The sequence below is a fragment of the Gossypium hirsutum genome, chromosome D05 (assembly GCF_007990345.1).
Source record: "Gossypium hirsutum isolate 1008001.06 chromosome D05, Gossypium_hirsutum_v2.1, whole genome shotgun sequence".
Classification (NCBI taxonomy): Eukaryota; Viridiplantae; Streptophyta; class Magnoliopsida; order Malvales; family Malvaceae; genus Gossypium; species Gossypium hirsutum.
Window position 1 is genome coordinate 56,941,840 of NC_053441.1, and position 22,801 is coordinate 56,964,640.

The window sequence follows — 22,801 nt, forward strand, 5'->3', positions numbered from 1 at the left end:
TAAAAAAAAACCCATAGATCTCTAAACTTGGTCAAAAGCCAACAAAGAAATTGCTACATGTCAGTCATTCACTGAGTAGTTAATGTACCATGTCAGCAATTCTCTAAAAGAGAATAGAAATTTTAACAACAATAATTAATTCGCACAATGATCTTATTTATAGTCACTAAATTGAGAAAATTAAAGTGGTCTTAATAACATAAATTTTATTTTAGAGTGATTATGGAGGGTTTGTTAAAAAAATAAAGGAAAGAAAGAAAAGAAAAAAAAGAAAGAATTTTGGAAACAAAAATAAATTGGACTTATTGCTTAGAGGTCCTCGAGCCATTGGTAAAAGTTCAGTAATGTGCCACGTGGCTATTTTATTGATCAATGTGTCACAACAGTAAAATTTGGGTTCTATATTGATAAACAAAATTAAAGTACAGATTGACAATTTGGTTAAAGTAGAGGGGTAAATTTTGCCATTATCCCATTCCGTTTCTTTCTCTTTCAGAACAAATATGGGATCAAAGTGGGCACTAAAGGGCAATGGATCTTTGTCACACAGCTTGCTGCACGCTATGAAAAACTGATACACAGTCATGGAAGTGCCGAGAATTAGTTCAAGCTCATCTGATCCACATTCTTCATTAATCCTCTCTCCTTTCCTTCCCATGGCTTTACCACCCCTCTTCCATTGCTTCCAAATGCAAACTCATCTGAATCAACTTCGCACATCGGAATATCAGCCCTACCATCTCATCCCGCAGCTATTGCTCTGGAGTCCACATCCCATCGGCGAAAACTTCCTCTTTAAAACCCATGGGATTTGCGGTGACAGGACTGAATGTGGGGGAAATTGGTCAGGTGTGAAAGATTTGGAGCCCCGCAAACCCCTTCGGGTCAGTAACAATCTGACGACACTCATTCAACAATCTGTATATGTTTTGAAAATGACTTTGCTTTTTTCTCTTCCCCAATCTCACAAAATGAAAAAAAGTCACAGAGAAAATCAGTGAATGTACCGCATTTTGTCATAGTTTCAACTATAGCCGTATGTATGCCAATCTTAAATTTCTTCAAATTTTTTTGAGGAAGACATTGTGTTTGTTTGGCTGTAAATTCAGATTCTGAAGCAAAAAAGATTAAATTCATAGACATTTTAATCAACATGAAGATGTCACTTCACTTCAGTATTTGTACGAATGATCATCTTGATGCCATTGAAGAGATTTTCTACAGTTTTTCTTCTTTCTTTGAGAACTTCTCTGGATTCTTAGATGTGATGAAATTTGGTATACCCTTAAATGACTTTAAAATTATATTTAAAAGAATTAATTTATTTCTTTCATTTTGCATTGATCTTTCTTCCTTACTTTTCTACTTCCTTACTATTGGTTGGCGGTTTGAAAATTTGAGAGAAGAGGAGCAGGAAAATTCTTTCTTTTCAATTAAAGTTCCCTTGAAAATTTTGGACCCAAATAAATCAATTGATGATATATCATAAAATTATAGATTTTCTAAATCAGTAAGTTTTAAATTGATGGCTATAGTTGATGGAGGGCCAAACAGGAACTGCCCTGAAATTTCCAATCATTAAATGCTTCATAAATAATTCCATGCAGATGCAGATAAGACACCGGGGGCTGCAATAATTTCATGGACTGTGAGTGTGACCACCACTTTTCCACTTTTCTTATCTTTTCCCATCAGTGCTTAGCCTCCAACAAGCACTTAGGGTTCATCTCATTGCCTCGTACTGAATTATTATATGCTTAAAACATATTGTCCAAGTTCTTGAACTTCCACTGATTATACAGAATTTAGTTTCCCCTGAATTTCCATTTTGCTTATTCATTTCTCTCTTCAGCTTCTTTTCATAATTCCACCATGTCTGTCATTGGAGAGGCTGCTCTTTCTGGGTTTTTGGAGCTGTTGTGGGGCAGGTTGCTTGATTCTGCACTCAACTTTGTTGCTGATCACAAGCAAGTCCAACAGCAGCTCAAGCAATGGCAATCCATATTACCTGATATCCAAGCAGTGTTGAACGATGCAGAGGAGAAGCAGATCGGGAACAAGGGTGTAAGGAATTGGTTGGAAGATCTCCAAGACTTGGCTTATGATATGGATGACATCTTGGACGAGTTCGCTTATGAAGAGTTACGTCTTGCGCTCCTTAAAACTCAAGCTCAAGCCAGCATTAGTAAGGTACGGAAACTCATTCCTACCTGCTGTACTAGTAGTAATTTCTCTCCAACTTCCTTTTTGTTTAACAATTCCATGATTCCCAAGATGAAAGAGATAACTGCTAGACTGGATAGTTTGACTACACGAAGAAATAGTTTAGGGTTGAGTGAGATCTTGTCTCAAGGTGCTACCTCAAAGGGAAAGAAACCTAGGTTGCAACCAACTTCTGTAGTGGATGAAGCTGTGGAGTATGTTGGTAGGGACGATGAGAAGCGAAAAATGCTTGATTTGCTCAAAAGTAATAACTCCAATGGAGTTTTTGTCCTTTCCATTGTTGGCATGGGAGGGATGGGCAAAACAACTCTTGCTCAGCTTGTTTATAATGATGCCAGCACAAAGGAGTCTTTTGATCACAGGGCCTGGGTATGTGTTTCTGATGAATTTGATGCGGTTAATATAACTAAGACAATTTTACAGTCTATCACTTCTGAACCATGTGCTTACAATGACCTGAATTTACTTCAAGTCAAGTTGAAGGAGAAGTTGTCAGGAAAAAAATGCTTGCTTGTTTTAGATGACATTTGGAACGAGAGTTACGAAGATTGGACCACCTTACGATCTCCGTTTGGAGCAGGGACCAAGATTATTGTAACAACTCGCATTCAAAATGTTTCATCTAATGTGGATCCAGTGAAAGCTTTTCACTTGGATAAATTATCACATGATGACTGTTTGTCCATATTTACTCAGCATGCATTAAAAGCACGAAATTTCAATGGGCATCTTCAATTTAAAGAAGTTGGAGAGAACATAGTGAGAAGGTGCAACGGCTTACCTTTGGCGGCAAAAGCCATTGGAAGCCTACTACGCACTGTTAAAGATCTTGGTGAATGGGAAAAAATATATGAGAGCGAGATATGGGACTTACCAGAAGATCAATGTGGCATACTTCCTGCATTGCGGTTAAGCTACCATCATCTTCCTCCGCAATTGAAACGGTGCTTTGCATATTGCTCCATATTTCCAAAAGATTATGAATTTCAGAAAGAAGAAATAATCTTGTTATGGAGAGCTGAAGGTTTCTTGCAACTAAAATTAAAAGGTCAAATTAAAGATCCTGGAAACCAATATTTCCAAGATCTAGCGTCAAGGTCATTTTTTCAGATATCTAGTAAAGATAAATCCCGGTTCATAATGCATCACCTTATAAATGACTTAGCACAATCTGTTGCAGGGGAAATATGCTGCAAATTGGAGGATGATAAGCAACAAATGTTCTCAAATCGCACTCGACATTCTTCTTTTATTGTCAGCAGGTATGAGACAGCGAAGAAGTTTGAAGCATTTGATAAAGCAGATTCTTTACGTACTCTTATAGCCTTAATGTCTCCAAGTTTTCCAGGATTCTTTTTAACTAATTTTGTCCTGGTTGATTTGTTACCAAGACTTGGCTACCTAAGGTTGCTTTCTTTGAGTGGGTATAAGATCATTGAATTGCCTGATGTTTTTGAAATTTTAAAACATCTCCGCTACTTAAATTTTTCTTACACTGAGATCAAATGGTTACCTGATTCTTTGTGTACTCTTTACTATTTGGAAACTTTAATATTAAGAGGATGTGGCTGCCTCCAACAGTTGCCCTCGAAGATGGAAAATCTTATTAACTTGCATTATCTTGATATAAGAGGTGCAAAATCAATTGAAAGGATGCCTTTTGGAATTGGTAAGCTAACTAATCTTCAAAGGTTATCTAATTTTGTTATAGGGAAAGGTGATGGACACTACATTGGAGAATTGAAAAATTTGCCAAACCTCAAAGGTGATTTTTGCATTTCTGGGTTGGAGAATGTTAATGGTCAACATGCGGGGGAAGTTAAGTTAAATGAGAAACTGGGAATTGATAGATTGGTACTACAATGGAGTAGCAACTTTGAGAAAGATGCAAGGAATAAAGAAGCTGAAGAACGAGTGTTAGATTCTCTTCGTCATCAGAAAAAGCTTGAACAACTCAACATTGACAATTATGGTGGTGCAAAATTCTCTTCTTGGATAGCAGATTCTTCCTTTAAGAATATGTTGTCATTGGAGCTTTGCAACTGTACAAGTTGCAAATCACTACCATCAATTGGATTGTTGCCGTTATTAAAAGATTTGTCTATTATTGGCTTCGATGAGGTACAAAAGGTTGGTGCTGAGTTCTTTGGAGAAAATCAACTGAAACCATTTGTATCATTAGAGAATCTGCATTTTCAAAGACTGCCAAACTGGAAAGAGTGGGACCCGTGTGAAGGTGAAGAGCAAGTTTCGAAATTTCCCAACCTTCGTGAGCTTTCAATAAGAGAATGTCCTCAATTGTTGGAAAAGTTACCAACTCGTCTTCCATCCTTGCTAAAACTTCAAATCTATGAGTGCCCAAGGTTGACAGTTTCAATTTCAAGTTTCCCATCACTGTGCGAGTTAAGCGTCAGAGGGTGTGAAGAATTGTTGGATGAATGCTCTTTTTCTGCAAAGGAGGTTATCTCTTTGAAAACTGTGTCTCTTTCAGACATTTCAAAGTTCAACATTTCAACAAAGATGAAAATGTTGAGGTTTGCAAGCTCAGAACATTTTCACATCCCTGGTTGGAAGGAGTTGGAATCTTTATCACAAAATGGGTTAGGGTTGGTTGGGCATCATTTCATTACAATTAAGGATTGTCCGCAGTTGGTCTCTTTGGAAACAGATGAGGAAGGATTGAAACTTGACAAAATTCCGAGTGTTGAGTCTCTGACAATATGGAATTGTAAAAGGCTCAATAGACTACCAAAATTCTTAGATGCACTCTCATTCCTTACAGTAGTAAGTATATATGGGTGTTCAGGCTTGATTTCTTTTGCGGAGAACAATTTTCCCCCTGCTTTAAATAAGTTGGAGATTTGGGAGTGCGAGAATTTGCAAAATTTAGTTTATGAAAAAGAAAATAACAAGAGTATGAGTAGTAACATTTGTCTTCTTGAGCACTTGGACATCAGGTACTGCGAGTCTCTAATATGTTTGTCATCAAGGGGTGATGTATGCAATCGACTTCGACATCTCCAAGTTTACAATTGCTCAAGCCTGAGTAGCTTATTTTTAAACACTAAGTTACCCACCATGCTTAAACAGCTAGAAATTTGGAATTGTCCAATGTTGGAATGCATAGCCCAAGACTTCCATGAGACCAGTGATCTCGAATGTATTAAAATTTCGGGTGCTCAAAATATTAAATCTTTACCAAGAGGATTAGACAAGCTGAACCATCTCCAGGAGATTCAAATAGTGAATTGTTCAAATATGGTAGTTTCTTTCAAGGAAAGTGAGTTGCCTACCACAAATCTCAGAGTTTTCTCAATTGAAGGTTGTGAAAATTTTGGAGCCCTTCCCATGTGCATCAACAACTTCATCTCTCTTCGAGAATTAATGGTGTGGAACTGTTCGGCTGACATATCCTTCCCAGATGAAGGTTTCCCTACCGGCCTCACGTCACTTGCAATCTCAAATGCACCCAAAATTTATAGCTCACTTGTTGAATGGGGGTTAACTCGACTCACCTCTCTTCAGCAACTCACCATCGGCGGTGAAGGATGCTCGAATGTGGTGTCGTTTCCAGAAGAAGGAATTGGAATGATGTTGCCTCCATCTCTTACCTTTATCTGCATCGAAAATTTCGAGAATCTGGAATTCATGTACTCCAAGGGCTTTCAACATATTAACTCTCTTCAAATATTGAGCATCCATAATTTTCCTAAGCTCACATCTCTTCCAGAAAAGGGCATGCTTCTGTCGCTTGAGCGGCTACACATTTACGAGTGTCTGTTGCTAGAGAAAGTGAGTACAAGAGATAAAGGACGAGAATGGTCCAAGATTGCCCACATACCTTATGTCAATTTCAAAATAAAGAAGTCAAGGCTAGATTATCAGTTGGAAAGATAGATAAGCAGCAAAATCTGGCATTGAGTTTCTCCAAACACCGGCAACAGGTGTGAAAATCATTTTAAAGATCCACATGCCTTATAAGTTGTAGTTATGTTTTTATTTTCATTTTCATTTTTAATTATTTTGCAGGCATTTTCAGTCTTGGAAGCTGAATCAGTGCGAAAATGAGGTTGGAATAACTGTTTCAAAAGACCTCAGGTACTTGAAACTCTTCTTATTCGTTTAATATCTAAACTGAAATTCCATTGATAAGCAGTCTCATGGTGGTATAACCAAACTATATAGGGAGGGATCTTTCATAGAAAGAAGTGGAGCTAAATGTGTTACTGATTTAGCTTTGAGAACATGGAATTAAAATAATGTTGCTTTGAGTATCGTCTATTGTATCTGCCATTCAGGCAGAGTTGTTTCCAGTTTCATGGATGATTGATTGATAGATGTTATGATATGCAGTATTGTTTTTGTCATTTGAGATTAAAATAATGTTGCTCACTCGTTATTTCCAGGTATTTCCTAAAATGTGGTTCAATATCTTTAAAACTCGTGCTCCAACAACTTTGGTGACAGTTATTTCATGCCTACTAGCGTATCTTGTGCTGAAGTACCTCATTTTAGAACTATACATGTTTCAATGGCTGTCCTCTGTTAAAGTAGCAATAAGAAATGGAGCAGTTGAGAACAATATCATGTGTGTCTGGTACAAATAATGTTAATACTTGTCTTAAAATTTCACCCAAACTTTCACGTTTTGTAGGAAATATTCCCGAACCATGTAAATTATTGTGTTCTCTGTCATTTGAATATTTCAAGTTTTAGATCTCAACAAATAACAGATCACTTCACTTTGTGGAAAAATTATTGTGTACAGTCAACCCTATCTATAGTATCATTTGTGTGCTCAAATTTTGACTGTTATAAAGAGCTGGTTATTATACATTATAACATGTTGTTATAGAGAGATAATTGTTGTAAGCTTACCATAGAATTTATATCGTAAATTTCAATCAAACGAAGAAAGAATTATGTTAAAAAAATTGGGAATTAAATCAACAAAATTAAAATACAAAATTAAAATACAACATGTGCATGAATTATTACTTTTATGCATATTTTGTTTTACATTTTTCACATAATTAATTATAAAGTTCATAAATCTAATAAGTACAATTAATCAATATGAATTATCAAATTAAATTAATTAATTTATCATGAGTTATTATATTCAAGTAATCGATGTATAATTTTATGTTATTTCGAATTCATAATAGAATTTTTGATTAGGGAACTTAAACAATTTTTTGAATTGATATATTTAATTCTACCATTTAAAAAAAGATGATTAATAAATTTCTTTACGTAAAATTTAATTATTTTATTGAAATAATATTTTAATTAAGATCATTTTCAATAATTTTACTTAAAAATTTAAACCATATGCTATTATAAAAAAACTAATTTAATAAAGAATTTACTTGATAACTATAAATGATGTTATAAGTGAAAAGTTGTAGAATTTTAAAATAAAATAGAAAAAATTGATTCTTCAACTTAGCTATTATAACAAAATGTTGTTATATGGGTGGTTGTTATAGAGAGGGCCGTATGTATGTGTAAAAATAAATGAAATCTAAAGCAACTATATTGTTGTATAGCTGAGAAAAGAAAACCATATTGTTGTATAACTAAATAATCTCATTTACTGAAAGCTGATTTTGAGTGTAAATTGGTTATATTCATCCATGGGGGATTTTGTATTCTGCTTTGGTACATACCAAAGTCCTGCAGTAAGATCAGCAAGACAGAGACTGTGTTGGAAAGCAACTTCTTTAACAGCAGAAGTCAGTGCCCAGGGACTTATACGACTCGGATTTGGATATATTAGCTAAAGAAGGTTAAGTGTCAGGAGTCTGTTTCGAAAAGGAAGATACAAGAAAGATGCAGAAAGGAACAACCATGAAGGCAGCAATCTTTAGCAAGTCCTCAACGTCCTTTGAGATCACTCCAATCCTTGACCAATCCCCACTATACCTGAAAGTACATCTCCCAACTCTAATTACTACACATTTTAAGTACCTAGGAAGTGAATTGTTGAGCAAGATGGTTAGGCTTACCCAGCATCAATGAATCCAAGTCCGAATAAAACCACCACAGACCTTGCGATAACCGTGTTGGAAACCTTGAGTTGGAACTTGGGAAGCTGCTGGTTTCTTGAAGTTGGACCACCATTCTCCTTCCTTTTACTCGCTGGGGTAATGAATCTTGAGCCGTTTCTGTTGACAGAAAGACGGGAAGGCTGAGGAATGCCATTGAAGATTGTGTGTGTGAACGACATTTTCCTCTCTCATCTCATCCAATGAGAGAAAACCCATTACCCTTATCCATTAAAGAAAACAAAACCATCTATTCTGAGGTCATACATGTAATTTCCAATATTTTCTAACCATGACATTTAAATTGGTATAATGTAAAATTTAACCCTTAACTTTTACATCCTTTGCCAATTTGGTCCTTATTCTCTTTTTATTTTTAGCTCAATTCGGCCATCTTGAGATTTTAGACCAAATTGATAAAATGTGTTCATTTAACTAATAAAAAACTCAAATTAAACTTTCGTTACTGAGTTAATGACAACTTATGTGAGATATACTAAACCGAAAAAATTAATAGTTCGGTGATTACCCTTATAGTTTACCCAAATCTATTTTATCCTTCAATGTTTTATAACTTTAAGGTAGGAATGAAAATAATACAATTTGAATCCATGTTAAACAGTGTATCGGAAACTGTTGCAGTTTCTGTGATTAGGGATGGCATCAAGTAGGGATTTTAACCTCCAAATGGTAAATTATTATTTTAGTCCATTGAAGTTTTTAAAATTATAAATAAAAATAAGATGAAGGAATTGGCATTGGTAGATTTGGATGGTTGGATTTAAATGGTATAGGTTTGGAGTGATAAAGTAAGAAAGAGACAAGGAAGATTCAATGATGACAGCTAATTAGAAGGTTGACTGCTACACAAAAGCATGCACATTTCACCTAATCAAGCAATAGGAAGATTCAAAGTGAAAGTTATGACTTTATTCTCTATAACTGGATTGATTCCAAAGTCAAGAAAGGGAATTATTTTGGATTCATCCTATAATTATGTGTACGGATTTGCATTCCTTTTATACTAAAATAATGGCCTAATTGCAAAATTCAACACTCATATAGGAGAGGGTAGGGAGGAAATTGGATGATACCAACATTTTTATTACTTGTTTATCATCACTTTTTTTTTTAATCTAAGTAAATTTATGGGTCTTCTTGGAGGGTTTGAAAGGTTGAAAATTTACCGTTGTAATTTCTTTCTCTAATTTGTAATATTTACCAAAATATATATTTTTTAAATTATGGGTTTTCTTTGTTGGTAATGGAAAAAAAATATTTTCCAAACATTTTCGGTTGAGGAAAATCTTTTATTATTTTTGAAAACCAACATTGGCATTTTATTATTTTACCCCTTCAAAAGGCAAACAACTTTCCTCATTCTTCTTTTCTTCGGAATTCTGGTATTTTACTAAATTACATTAGAGAGATATTATGTCTAAGAGATTCAGTTTTGTGTGATCCCTCCGATCTTTTTTGGGAATTAAACCTAGTGTGGTTTAGTTGATTTTTTTCCAGTTTATTTCTTGGTCTTATTTCCCGATTCCTTTCAAGAAGAACAATACTAATTGTGTTTCACTTTCTTTATTCGGGGCTTCTAAGGCAATGATTCTTTTATGGCACAATGATTAGTTTATTTATTTATACTTTGTTTCTTTGTTCTGTCAATACTAACGATTTTATTTTGCAATAGTATGTTTCCAACACTCTTAATATGGGTGGGATGGTAATTTCAAAATTTAAACCCTAATGTTTAAACTTAAATAATGTGAATTTGGATTCTTGCAAATACTTGATTTATTTTTTTTTTAATATTTTTTGGTGAAAAGTAAAAGAAGCAAAGTTAAATTAAATTAATTGCTTAAAAGTGTCACTCGCTTTATTTTGTTGTAGAACCACTAAAACTTCATTGGGAGCAACATCGAAAACCTATAAGCTTGACTTCCATGCTAAAATAAGATTAGCCAACTGGTTTGCAATTATGTTACTTTCTCTAGGCACATATCTAATCCATCATCGTCCTTCAGATCTCATAATCTGCTAAATCCTTCTAAGAGTAGTAATACTTGAATTCTCCAATCCATTATCAGTCAAGGCCAGGACCACATTTGGATTATCTGTTTGAATTATGGCCCATTTATAACGTTTACTTAATAAAGCGAGAAGTCCATATAGAATACCTCAAAGTTCAACCTCAAAAGGTATACGATCTACTCAGATATTGATTAAATCCCAAGATCCAATTTTCAAACTAATCATGTAACACATCACTAGCAAAAGCATTTCCTGTGATTCTAGCCACTGCACTATTAATGAATAAATGAACCCACTACTCAAGAGGTCGTTTGATAGCTAAAATTGTGGCCATTGTTCTTATATCCATTGTGGCTTAATTCATATTGTTGAGCCCAACTAATAAAAGATTTGATAATTTCAATTGCCAACTAAGTAACATTCTGAAAGATGAAAAGATTCTTATTCTTTCAAATGTGCCAAATGATTAATACAAAAAGACATGACTAGATAACGACACGTTCCTGCAACCTCATATGATAACAAAGGTTAGAATATAACTGTACCTAAAAAGTCCCAGAAAAAACCTGTGTTATTGATCGGTTAGGACCACATGCATCCAGACTTCCTTTGCTGTCGAAAAGTCCCGAAGCACATGCATTTTTTTTTTTGTATTTAGGTATTGCAATTTTGAAAATATTCGAATTTGGACATTCTAATTACTATTAGTTGCAGATTCAGAGTAGAAGTGGATATTAACTTTTGGACAATTCATATACGTTTTACTTTTGTGAATAACAAATTCGGATTTAGATACCCAAATTCATTATTTGCTTTTAAATTTTTTATTTAAAAACATTTTTATACTTACTAAATGTAGTTATTTAACATATTCAAATTCAAATTGTAGCACTTAAATTTAGTGATAAATCACAAAACTATAGATGAACTTTGAATCTGTACAATTTTATATATGAAATTTTGATTTGATCAAGTTCTCACAAATTATTAACATTGTTGGGGATCGAACCGGTTAAGCAACAAACAAGTAAAAATAGCAGAAATTGAACACAAAAACTTAACGTGGAAAAACCCCTCCAAAGATGATAAAAAAAAACCACGGGCAAAGATAGTTTTACTATAATAGCAAAAGAACGAAGATTACAAAAGATTGAGATAAAAAGTAAACCCCGAAAAACCCGAAAACAAAGAACCCTCAAAATATAAACACAAAATTCTCTAAACGTATTATGAGTTATAATATTTAATGGGTGTATTTTCTAATTATATGTCAAATAATAATAAAATAATCTAGACTAGTCAGAGTTTGATTGAAACAAATAAATAAAGTTTAACTAGAAGATTATTTTTCGAATTTGACTGAAATAGGAGTCATAATTATTGATATAACATCATTTTATGTTTATATATGTTGATTGAATCAAAATTAAAGTTTCGTGCATACATTTGAACCACACTCAAAGTTTCATGTGTATAATTGTATCAAATTAAAGTTCATATATACAATTGCACATTAAATTAAATATCATGTATAATTTTAAGATTTATCAAATTTTACATATTATTTCATGTTTTCTTTTTATATTAATGATGTAAAAATAAATATAATAAAATTATAAACACGAATATAAAACGTGTGTTAAATATATGCAAGTTTTAGAATTAACTTCAAAAAGTGCAAATCTAACACATGAAAGCTGTGAAGGAAATTACTTGGAATTTAATAGGATAGTACGCCGGACAACAATGCTAAGCCACCTTTGCTTTTGAGTTGAATTTTTATTTTTAAAAGAATTTATAAATAATAAAAGTAAAGAATTAAAATGATAACTGAAAACAATAAATTTTCAAAATAACTAAAAATAGTATATTAAGAATAATAATTATTCTTATACTAAATGATGCTTATTAAATCAAATTAAAATTAAAATTTAAAAAAAATCACGTAGAATTTGGAAAAGGAAATTGAGCTACTGAAACTCGGATGAAGAATTTTAAATCTTTTGAGATTTTTTTTGAACGGTTCTGATCATATATATTTTTTTCAAAACTGTTAGCATTTGTAATCACTTTTTTTAGATAAATAATTAATTTAAGAAAAAAATATTATTGAAATTTTACAAAATAAATAGGAATTATAAAAGAAGAAGAATTATATTAAAATAAAAAAATTTTAAAAAATACAATATGAATATCATTATATTTGTAAAAGAATATAAATAGTTTTAATAAAATAAAATTTTAAAAATATACATTATAATTAAATAAAAATAATTTATGGATAAATAAAATAAAAATATGAAATTTTTTGAAAAATCACCCCTTTAGCTAGGATTTAGAAAAGAAAATTGAGCTAGCGATTTTGTAGTAAAATTATTATGAGTGGATGATATTTTATAATTTTAAAATTATATATTAAGAAGAAATTGACTTTACCTAACTCGAGTAATAAAAATAAATTATAAACTCCAAATATTAAAAATAAACAATGCTGGTCTTGTCAAAGGAGAGAGAAGCCTTAATTGACTTGACTTTTCCTTCCCATCTTTAACTTCACGTGGGATTTCTCTTTTTTTATTTTATTTTTTCTACAATTTGATAACCTAGCATTTTAAAAAACAAAAGGTTATTAGAATTTTTTACATTTAGTCCTTTAACTTTTCAAGTTAGTTACAGAGTTTTTTGTATTTACACAAATAAATTTAAATAAGAAAAAGACAGTTTTAATAATTGAATCTGAATTTTCAAATATGAAAAAGTAAAGGAATAAAGGTAGATTGACTAAATTCTAAAATTGTAAAGAGTGTAGGGACCCCTTTAAAAAATAATAGGACAAAGAAAATGACGTGATAAATTGCATACGTGATAAGTATTGAGTATTCGAAGAAATTTGAGAGAGGAAATAGATAATTACGTAAAACCGTTGGGTGGTGTTGGACTGGTCTTCTTTTTTTAGCTTATTAATGGTCTATACTCGTCCACTTGAACCTCTAATAACGACTGCAGGAAGACTAGAATTTAGTGCACACTTCACAGCTCTTCAATTATTCACGGTTCTAAGGTTGTCGGAGTCTTTGTTGCAACTTTCCTACGCACTTGAGGTTAGTTTCCAATCTGGGTTTTGTTTGGTTTTCAAGAAAATACAGGCAAAATTAATGAGAAAAAGATTTATGATTTATCAGATCTCTTTATTTTGTTTCGGTTTGCTTGGGATTTGGATATATTCAAAAAAAGTAGTGTACTTGATGGAGTTTTGGATGCTTTATCTCTTCTTCCTTGCTTGTTTTCTTGGATTCTTTGTGCCACAAAAAAATATTGTTTCATGGATTTAAATTTTCTCTGTTTTTAGCAAAACAGAGGCAAATTGAAAAGGTTGGTTTTTGCTTTCGCCTTTTATAAAAAAAAAAATCATAGTTCTGGGTGTCATAAATCAGATTTTAATTTCTTGATGTGCTAAGATACTATAGAAAATGAGAACAATTTTTCTTGATGTGCCCCTTCGACCTTTCAACTTACAAGCAAAGTTGGCATGTTTCCAAAATGATTAGCTAATACATTTGGAAGTTTAATTTGTGATCTTGTTTAAGTAATTTACTCACAATCATCTTTTGTTCTATTTTAGAAGCTAATCTATAATATGTTTTGTTCTATAGGGTATGTTAATTAGGGTATTATAAGGCAACAGTGTACACATTTTTTATGTTCATGGACGATTATGTTTCTTATTTGATGCTTTACGTTGGCCTCACAGGATTTTCGTCTGTGTGAAGGCATTTGATTATTCGAACTGAGCAGCAGCTGGTGATGGCTTGTTTCTCATGTTTATTTTCGAGAAAGAAAACTTTCTCAGCTGAACAAACAATAGAAATAGATGAAGGTATGCTGCTTACTTGACTTATTGTTCTCTCTTCATTTTCGAACCAACAATCCTAAGAAAACGGCTCATGGGGCTATAAAACTCCGTCCCCTGTCGTAGAAACTTATAAGTTTCTAATTGCCTACTCATTGGCACAGAGGTTTCGGGTATTCTGAACACTAAACGGTTTCCTTACAAGGAGCTGAAAATGGCAACTGGAAATTTTCATCATTCCAATAAAATTGGTGAGGGAGGTTTCGGTGTTGTCTATAAGGTGAATGGAATCTTCTTTTGTTTGAATATTTTTGAAACACTGCTTTGATAAATGCTTGCATGCGAAACTAATCCTGTTTTTTTACTGTACTTTTTGTAATGAACAGGGAACTTTCAGAGATGGTACCATGGGTGCTATAAAGGTGCTGTCAGCGGACTCAAAGCAAGGGGTACGAGAGTTCTTGACGGAAATAAACATGATTGCTGAAATAGAGCATGAAAACCTGGTTGAATTGTGCGGTTGTTGTGTGGAAGGAAACCATAGGATTTTGGTCTATGGCTATCTCGAGAATAACAGCCTTGCACAAACACTTCTCGGTAATTACTTCTATTCTTGGTTCGTGTTTAATATCCGCTTGAACGTTAATAACCTGAGGCCTCCTTACCTTTTAGGTGGAGGGCATAGCAGTATGCAATTCAGCTGGGATGCAAGGCGTAACATTTGCATCGGTGTTGCAAAGGGGCTTGCATTCCTTCACGAGGAAGTTCAACCACATATTATTCACAGAGACATAAAAGCAAGCAACATTCTCCTCGATAAAAATCTCAATCCCAAAATTTCAGATTTTGGCCTGGCAAAGCTTTTCCCTGACAACATGACCCACATAAGTACACGTGTTGCTGGAACAACGTGAGTTCTTACATTGCTCTGTATACTTGTGAGTTCTGTATTTCGTTCTTAGTGAATCGACTTGGTGTTACGGAGTACATGATTCAAGCTCTGCATAGTTTATTTACTGATCTACCAAATTTCCTTTTCACTTTAATTCATTCGTGTTTCCTCATGTGGTCTGTTTAGAGGTTATCTAGCACCGGAGTATGCTATAAGAGGCCAGTTGACGAGGAAAGCGGATATTTATAGTTTTGGCGTTTTGCTGTTGGAAATTGTTAGCGGTAGATGCAACACAAACAGAAGATTGCCTCTATCAGAGCAATACCTTCTCGAGAGGGTATGAATTTCTTCTATGTTCTGTCTTCTTGTCGCTTTCATTGTTACCTTAATTCAAGTCTCTTAGTGTGTAGAAACATGGAGAGATAATATCCCACACGGGACATACGTATTAAATCTCTGTTGGCCTACAGCTTAGCTTTTAGCTTTAACAAACATTAATAACATACACGAAATACTATTTGAAACAGAAGTTTCAAGCATGTACAATGAGAAAACCTTAAATCTTTAGGTTTTTGAATTCCACATTTACATTGGCATTCTATGTTGTTGGATCTCAAATGGTGGAGTCACATGATCCGATGTCAGATGGTGGAGTCACGTGATTTTGATCCAATCTTTTAGGTCAATCTCCACTTAGCTAAGTCACTAAGCTTCTCATGTTTCGATTTTGGTCTTCAGTGTTACAACATGATTTTGAGATTCGTTGCTAAATAGATTTACAACTGCAGGCATGGAACAAGTATGAGTCCAGAGAACTAGTGGAACTAGTTGATACAGCAATGGGCGGTGAGTATGATGAAGAAGAAGCTCAGAAATTTCTAAAGATTGGTTTACTTTGCACCCAAGACATTCCGAAACTCCGACCATCCATGTCTCAAGTGGTGAAGATGCTAATGGGAGAAGAAGCTGTGAATGATGAGAATATATCAAGACCTGGCCTTCTTTCGGAATTCACAGCACTCAGAGGCCAAAAAGATAACTCCGGCATGATATCTGAAGGCACAGGCAAAGGGGGGAATTCATCTTCGTCATCAGAAAATGTCACAACATCGTATGCTACAATGACATTCAATTCAATATTCGACCGAAGCAATTAGGTTGTTCTATTCTTGTTTTGGTACTCTCTAGGAAGAATTTTTGAAATTTTTTTTTTCCTGATTTCATCGAAGTAACAGTTCGGGTTTCAGGTTTTGCTTAGCCACATTATACCTTGTTCATCTTTCCTGTTTTGTGAGACTAGCAATGCTGTAAATTTATGTAAATTGTAATCATTTGTGCCTTAATATTTTGATTCTTTTTTGAGTTCAGTCATTGCTCAGACTTTTTTCATTGTTCTGAACATTTGTAAGGATCAATCTCTTCATGTTCAACCTGTTTTTTTTTTTTCAATTTAAGGCTTTATTTTTATTTTTATTTTTATTTTTAATGATTTTACCTTGATTGATTGCCATTGATTTTAGCCGTGTCACTACATTAAGAGCAGAAGCTGAAACCAACCATGAAGTTGGTTCATCAATCAAGATAACAGCAGGGTTGTAAACCAGATCGACTCCAATGATACTCGGCGCCTTTCTCCACCAGAAATGCCGTTGTCTGATCCCCAACCAATCCTGGAACCTGCAACCTGATCCAAATCCAAGCTGTAAGACAAATTTGCCACTTAACTTGTAAGACAAGTTTCTAGTTTCTAATCTGAACGGAGCTTTCCGGCGGGCGGTAACCAATGACTTCACAAGCAATTCCATTGAGGGAAACAAATGTGGAAGTTGAGAGGAAAAACTGGGAATTCCTGAGATAATGTGAAGAAAGGAAATACAAAGAGATGAAGTTGACATCCTTGGTCATAATTTAGCCTGTTTGAGGTCATTGGGCTTGACTTGGATTTGGTGGGGATTGGATAGTTCGCAACCAACCCAAAGAAAAGATGACAAAAGAAATGAAACAAAAATCAGAGGGATTAATATTGGCGGCCTCACCCAATCGTTCCTGCTTTTCACACCTAAAATTAAGGTTGCTGGAAGAAAGCTAGAAATAAATTGGCTACATACTAAGAAATTTCACTTTGGCCATGTAATTCACAAATCAATTAATCCCAATTTGGTCATCAAATTAAAACTATTTTTTGAGTTACAATATGAAAGCAAAATCTTAACAGCAACGCAACTAGCGCGACTCGAATCCAGACCACATTTGGGACGGTGAACGCCCTAACTATCAAGTCAACACATAAAGTTCTCATGAAATTAAAACTTAATTAATCAAATTATTAAATCTCATATAAAAAATTATAAAGCCCTAAAATATTTTAATGTCTCGTTTGGTTACTACGGTAATAAAATGAAAAAAAAATCGCTTAATGCTGTTTACTTCTATCGAACAAAAAAATGAAAAAAAAACTAATTTATTACATACGTATTACAATAATTAGATATAAAATAATAAATAATTAGTAAAAATTTAAACTTAAAATTAAAAGAATAATAGCGAAATTTTAATGTATAACAGTACTCAAAATATTATATATTTACATAAATAATAACATTTAGTAATTTAATATATAAATTTGTATTTTCATTTATATTATTGTTATACTATATTTCATGTAACATTTTTAATTAATTTAGGGTAAATTATACTAATAGTCACTCAACTATTAGTAAGTTTTTTTTTCTAATCACCCAATTACGAAAGTTTATTAAATGGTCATTCAACTATTCGATTTTTTAAAATTTTTAAAATAGATAATGTGTAAACATTGATGGTTAAATTTTTAAAATTTAAGATTAAATTAATAAACTTGCACATATCGAGAGCTAAATTTATTATTGTATTAATTTTTAAAAGCTATCACATCATCTTCTTGTTAGTTATTTAACTGTCGGTGATTAAAAAGAAAAAGTTGAATAATTAGATGACTATTTTATAACTTTTCATAGTTGAGGGACTAAAATTGTAACTTACTAATAGTGGATGACTAGTAATGAAGTTTACCCTTAATTTTAAAGTATGATATCTTCAAAATTTATAAAATTACATATTTGTCCTTCTTCTAATCTTCTTTAAAAGCCCTTCCAAAACCCTATTTACCATTTCAATTTCCTTTCGGTTCCTCTCATCATCGTAGCGGCTTTCCACAAATGGCGACCCAATCCCTTTCTCGCTATCTCCTCTCCAAACCAAAATCCCTAACCTCCTTCCTCTTCCCTTCATGCCGCCCTTTCTCTTCCTTTTCCCCCGCCGCCGCCGCTTCCCCCGTGAAAACCCTAATAACCTCATCGCCATCCCCTTCCCTCTTTTTCCTCCGTCGTCTCCGTGCCCCACTTTGCTACTCGCTCCTCCTTCGCGACTCACTTTTCCCCACTGTCAAATCGTTCTCCACTCGAGCAGCCAGGTCCTCTCTCAATGACCCGAGTCCTAATTACTCGAATCGTCCCCCGAAGGAGACAATATTGCTCGACGGCTGTGATTTTGAGCATTGGCTCGTTGTGGTGGAGCCCCCTAAAGAGGATGCTACTAGGGATGAAATTATTGATAGTTATATCAAAACCCTAGCTCAAGTAGTGGGCAGGTAACTTGTTGTTGGTTTATGATGGGTTTCGTTTTTGATTGTTTATCTTATATTAAGCTGAGTAGTTTAATTGTTTGCAATAAACTAACAAATTTTGATGGGAAAATTATTGATTTTGTGTATATGGCATTGGGATTTTTGTTTTATTTTACTCACTTTTAATGAAGTACTAATTTTTTAGGAAACGAAACCTTAAAATTCATGTTTTTTTTGCCCACTAATGAATGCTGAGGAAATTATTCGAATAAAGATAAAATATAGTTCGATTCCTATGTTTTAGGGTAGCTTTTCCATGGGGGAAAAATGAGTTTATTGCTTTATTTTGAGATCTTACTTGGTATTGTTCTCTTCGAAGTTGGAAAGGAATGGAATGAAGAGAAACAATGTGTTGAATTCAATGTTCTGCAATTCTTTTACTTTGGCTCTGAATTCATATTTTCCATTGAGAAAATCATTTGGTTTTAGTTTGGTAGTGGTAATTTGTTTTAATAAAAGAAAATTTGCCCAAGATAACTTATTGTAAGTTGTTCTAATTGTTTCTTCTGTAATTTTTTATTTACAAATTACTTTTGTTTCATATAAAGTGCTTGTCTTTATGTTTGAAATTTTCGGAATGCAGTGTTATTAGAGTATCTTCATGCTACACATGAACAGATATTTGTGTCATTGCTGACAGTTTTTGGTTAGCACGACTTGATATGATTCGGTAGAAGTATCTCTTCCTATTGAGTATTACTGTCTTCGAAACAACTTTTTGCAACTCTTAGGTTTGCCATGTTGCATGATCGTAACTTATCTCATTTCTGATTGAGATTCCAGATTAGGAATGTTTTTCTCCAGATACTTATTGCGGTTATCCCATGACTAGATGTGTACATTACTTTTGTAATTATAATTTATCGAAATGTGTACATTACTTTTGTAATTACAGTTTATTTTCTGTGTCTTGTTAACAGTGAAGACGAAGCTAGAATGAAAATTTATTCAGTTTCTACTCGGCATTATTATGCCTTTGGAGCCCTTGTTTCTGAAGAGCTCTCGTACAAGATCAAGGGTACATGTCCTTTTAAGTTATCTAGTTTTCTTGTCAGTACAAGTCTGTTTCGAGAAATGCTTTTTGTGATGTTCTTATAAAATTTTATTTTCTTCTCAGAACTTCCTGGAGTTCGTTGGGTTCTTCCAGATTCTTACTTGGACGTGAAGAATAAAGATTATGGAGGTATTTTTTACCATCTTTTTTTTAAAAATCTTGAATAATTCTTTCATGGTGGGGGTTTTTGGTTTTATGCTATTGTTTTTCAGGTGAACCTTTCATTAATGGGCAAGCTGTGCCTTATGATCCCAAGTACCATGAGGAATGGGTGAGGAACAATGCACGTGCAAATGAAAGAAATAGACGTAATGACAGGCCTCGTAATTATGACAGATCAAGAAACTATGAGAGAAGAAGGGAAAACATGCAGCCTCCTCCTAACCAGGGTATGCAGAATGCTTCTCCTAATACAGCTAGAAGTCCACCTCCTAACAACATGGGAGGAATGCCTTACAACAATAGGGGAGGTATGCATGCCAACAACATGGGGGGAGGAATGCCTCCTCCTAACAATATGGGAGGAATGCCGCCTCCTAACAATATGGGAGGAATGCCGCCTCCTAACAGTATGGGAGGAATGCCGCCTCCTAACAGTATGGGAGGAATGCCACCGCGGAACAACATGGGAGGAGGAATGCCGCCTCCTAACAATATGGGAGGAATGCCGCCTCCTGACAACATGGGAGGAGGAATGCCGCCGCCGAACAACATGGGTGGGATGCCACCGGGACCACCGAATCAAGGATGGTCTGGTAACATGGGTGGAAATGCTCAGAATTTCCAAAATCCTTACCAAGGTAATACACAGAATGTGCAATATCCGAATAACCATCCGCCAAATATGGGCGGGCCTGGTGGGAATTACCAGTCTTAGATATTTGTTTTAGATGAATTGAAAGAAGACATTTTTAGGAACATTGTAGATAAAGAGAATATCTGTTGAGCTTGTGGCTATTAAAATGAATTGCTGTACTGCTGTGGATGTTTGCTAAGTTCATCGGTATATCTTCATTAGTACGAAATTTTGTCGTGTTGGATGGACTGCTGTTGATGTTTTCTAAATATATTATTATGATGATGATGTTGGTGTCACTTAAATTTGGATATGTTTAGGCTTTTTATTGAAGAAGTGTCTGTTTCTCCGTTGTTCATTACAAGTCATGACTCCATCTATCATCCCTTTGTTGATTAAGAGAGAATTTGGTGGTTAATTTTTATGTTAACGAGATTTGCCGAATGTCACTCTTTTTATCTTTTAAGCTAGTGAGAATTTAATGTTGGATTAATTATAAATTTGGCCACTAATATTTGTATTTTTTGTCAAAACGACTAATTATATTTTTAAGTTTTTTTTGTTTTTTTAACATGTTTATTGAATAAGTTTAAGGTTTTAATATTTTTTTTTCAAAAGGTTTTAATCTTTCTTATGTTTGGTTAATTATGTTTATTTTTTTAAAATTAAGTGTTATTTTTTTAATTTCATGTATTATTTATTTAATTTATTATTTTTTACATATACATCTTATAGGGTTATTTAAGTTTACATCTCATAAAAAATATTTTACATATAAAATTTTATATTATCCTCAATTAACTTTTCTAATGGTACATTATAGTTTGAAAAAGAAATTGATAACTAAAAAAGATTAAAAAAATACAATTAGTACCGTTTTGACAAAATATACAAATATTAGTGGTCAACATTTTCAGTTACCCTTTAATGTTTTAAAAGTTCTAATTTTTTAATCTTGTTTTATTATCTATATCATACTTTTAAGGGTTAAAATATTCATACTTTTCTTTTGTCGTGGAGCTGAACCAGACATTACCGACAGTTAAAAGTAAACAATTTCGTCATCACTAACTTAAGGTAATTTACCAATAAAAGTCTTTTTTTTTCAAAAATTACTGAAATGGGCCCATTATTTAATTATTTATCGGGATGGTCTATTTTTCGCAAAATCGCGTCCACATCAGTGTAATGTCAGGGTACGTGTCAGAAAATCGTGTCCACGTCAGCGCGAGTTGCTGACATTGCAACAAATCGCGCCCTCAAGGACGCGATTTGCCTCCACGTCAGCAACTCGCGATGACGTGGACGCGATTTCGACCGCGCGTGAACAGTACCCAACGGTCGTTGCCCCCTCAACGGTAAAAAAAAAACTATAAATACCCCCACCCTTTTTTATTTTTTCACAAACAAATCTTCTCTCATATTTCCTCTCAATTCCTTTCAATTTTCTTCCAAAATTTTCTCAATTTCCTTCTAAAATTCTCTCAAATCCATATTTAATTTCAATTTGCTCTCGATTTCCTTTTTAAAATAATTTTAATTTTTTTTATATTTTTATAAATCGTAAAAATTTGTATGATTTCATAAATGGCCGGATCATTGACTCGTTTTGATAAGCATCACATATCGGTGGAACAAATGAAAATGATAAGTGTTAAATTTAATTTTTAAATATTATTTAAGAACTTTTTATTTATGCATTTTTAGATAATTATTAATTTATTATTTGTTATAAAAGCTATAGATCGGGTATTGGAATGCAATATCCGGAATATGCATGCTCCTCTATCACCGTTGGTAGAGAACTACTTGCGGGAAGCGGGTTTTTGGCACGTGGCGATGGTAAGCGAGGATGCAAGTTGGACCCGAAATTGATCAGTGTGTTGATCGAGAGGTGGAGACCCGAGACGCACACATTCCATCTTCCATGTGGAGAGTGCATTATCACTCTAGAAGATGTCCATCTGTAATTGGGATTGCCGGTGGACGAGTACCCAGTCACCGGGTCTGCCCAATCTAACAATTGGGAGGCGGTGTGCTACGAGCTTTTGGGTGCTATTCTGGAGAAAATGGAGGGAGGTAAGGTCGAGATGGGCTGATTATGTGACACATTCCCTGATCCAGATGAAGATTCAACCGAAATTGAAAGAATCTGATATGCTCGGGCATACATTCTTCAATTAATTGGAGGTTATCTGATGCCCGACACGTCACGGAGCCGCGTACATCTAAGATGGC

General features: G+C 33.8%; 4 protein-coding genes across 11 annotated transcripts; 3 read left to right on the top strand and 1 right to left on the bottom strand.

The window, feature by feature from the left end:
* Nucleotides 1-509: 509 nt before the first annotated feature.
* On the top strand, nucleotides 510-6,978 carry LOC107948785 (putative disease resistance RPP13-like protein 1). 6 transcript variants are annotated; one of them, XM_041092228.1, is made up of 6 exons: nucleotides 515-884; nucleotides 1,853-3,271; nucleotides 3,404-3,485; nucleotides 3,915-6,167; nucleotides 6,253-6,321; nucleotides 6,630-6,978. In XM_041092228.1, the coding sequence occupies exons 1-4, from the start codon at nucleotides 830-832 to the stop codon at nucleotides 6,118-6,120; spliced, it is 3,762 nt and encodes a 1,253-aa protein (XP_040948162.1). In that variant the 5' UTR covers nucleotides 515-829; the 3' UTR covers nucleotides 6,121-6,167; nucleotides 6,253-6,321; nucleotides 6,630-6,978. The 6 variants fall into 6 exon arrangements, with proteins under 6 accessions (XP_040948157.1, XP_040948158.1, XP_040948160.1 ...); XM_041092226.1 differs by having other exon boundaries at nucleotides 511-884; nucleotides 3,404-6,167; XM_041092227.1 differs by having other exon boundaries at nucleotides 514-884; nucleotides 1,853-3,485.
* A 773-nt stretch (nucleotides 6,979-7,751) lies between these two features.
* On the bottom strand, nucleotides 7,752-8,526 carry LOC107888068 (uncharacterized). Its single transcript, XM_016812235.2, has 2 exons — nucleotides 8,235-8,526; nucleotides 7,752-8,151 (listed from the first exon to the last, which is right to left on the bottom strand). The coding sequence occupies exons 1-2, from the start codon at nucleotides 8,453-8,455 to the stop codon at nucleotides 8,016-8,018; spliced, it is 357 nt and encodes a 118-aa protein (XP_016667724.2). The 5' UTR covers nucleotides 8,456-8,526; the 3' UTR covers nucleotides 7,752-8,015.
* A 4,652-nt stretch (nucleotides 8,527-13,178) lies between these two features.
* Nucleotides 13,179-16,416, top strand: LOC107886450 (cold-responsive protein kinase 1). Of its 3 annotated transcripts, none has more exons than XM_016810408.2 (7): nucleotides 13,179-13,408; nucleotides 14,059-14,184; nucleotides 14,322-14,437; nucleotides 14,544-14,754; nucleotides 14,830-15,067; nucleotides 15,236-15,386; nucleotides 15,838-16,416. In XM_016810408.2, the coding sequence occupies exons 2-7, from the start codon at nucleotides 14,112-14,114 to the stop codon at nucleotides 16,204-16,206; spliced, it is 1,158 nt and encodes a 385-aa protein (XP_016665897.2). In that variant the 5' UTR covers nucleotides 13,179-13,408; nucleotides 14,059-14,111; the 3' UTR covers nucleotides 16,207-16,416. The 3 variants fall into 3 exon arrangements, with proteins under 3 accessions (XP_016665897.2, XP_016665898.2, XP_016665899.2); XM_016810409.2 differs by having other exon boundaries at nucleotides 13,186-13,408; nucleotides 14,078-14,184; XM_016810410.2 differs by lacking the exons at nucleotides 13,179-13,408; nucleotides 14,322-14,437 and having other exon boundaries at nucleotides 14,057-14,184.
* Nucleotides 16,417-18,154: 1,738 nt separating this feature from the next.
* On the top strand, nucleotides 18,155-20,862 carry LOC107886449 (multiple organellar RNA editing factor 8, chloroplastic/mitochondrial). The gene is made up of 4 exons (XM_041092229.1): nucleotides 18,155-18,677; nucleotides 19,634-19,731; nucleotides 19,831-19,896; nucleotides 19,980-20,862. Exons 1-4 carry the CDS (start codon nucleotides 18,247-18,249, stop codon nucleotides 20,642-20,644), a joined length of 1,260 nt encoding a protein of 419 aa, XP_040948163.1. The 5' UTR covers nucleotides 18,155-18,246; the 3' UTR covers nucleotides 20,645-20,862.
* The last annotated feature ends 1,939 nt before the right edge of the window (nucleotides 20,863-22,801 follow it).

Bases quoted from the DNA above. Each gene is read 5' to 3' on its own strand.
- LOC107886449 (XM_041092229.1), top strand. From the start codon at position 18,247: ATGGCGACCCAATCCCTTTCTCGCTATCTCCTCTCCAAACCAAAATCC. The intron at 18,678-19,633 runs GTAACTTGTTGT...TCTTGTTAACAG, and splicing joins CTAGCTCAAGTAGTGGGCAG to TGAAGACGAAGCTAGAATGA. The intron at 19,732-19,830 runs GTACATGTCCTT...TTTTCTTCTCAG, and splicing joins GCTCTCGTACAAGATCAAGG to AACTTCCTGGAGTTCGTTGG.
- LOC107886450 (XM_016810408.2), top strand. From the start codon at position 14,112: ATGGCTTGTTTCTCATGTTTATTTTCGAGAAAGAAAACTTTCTCAGCT. The intron at 14,438-14,543 runs GTGAATGGAATC...TGTAATGAACAG, and splicing joins GTTTCGGTGTTGTCTATAAG to GGAACTTTCAGAGATGGTAC. The intron at 15,068-15,235 runs GTGAGTTCTTAC...TGGTCTGTTTAG, and splicing joins ACACGTGTTGCTGGAACAAC to AGGTTATCTAGCACCGGAGT.
- LOC107888068 (XM_016812235.2), bottom strand. From the start codon at position 8,455: ATGTCGTTCACACACACAATCTTCAATGGCATTCCTCAGCCTTCCCGT. The intron at 8,152-8,234 runs GTAAGCCTAACC...ATGTACTTTCAG, and splicing joins CTTGGATTCATTGATGCTGG to GTATAGTGGGGATTGGTCAA.
- LOC107948785 (XM_041092223.1), top strand. From the start codon at position 830: ATGTGGGGGAAATTGGTCAGGTGTGAAAGATTTGGAGCCCCGCAAACC. The intron at 885-1,852 runs GTCAGTAACAAT...TTCTCTCTTCAG, and splicing joins AGCCCCGCAAACCCCTTCGG to CTTCTTTTCATAATTCCACC.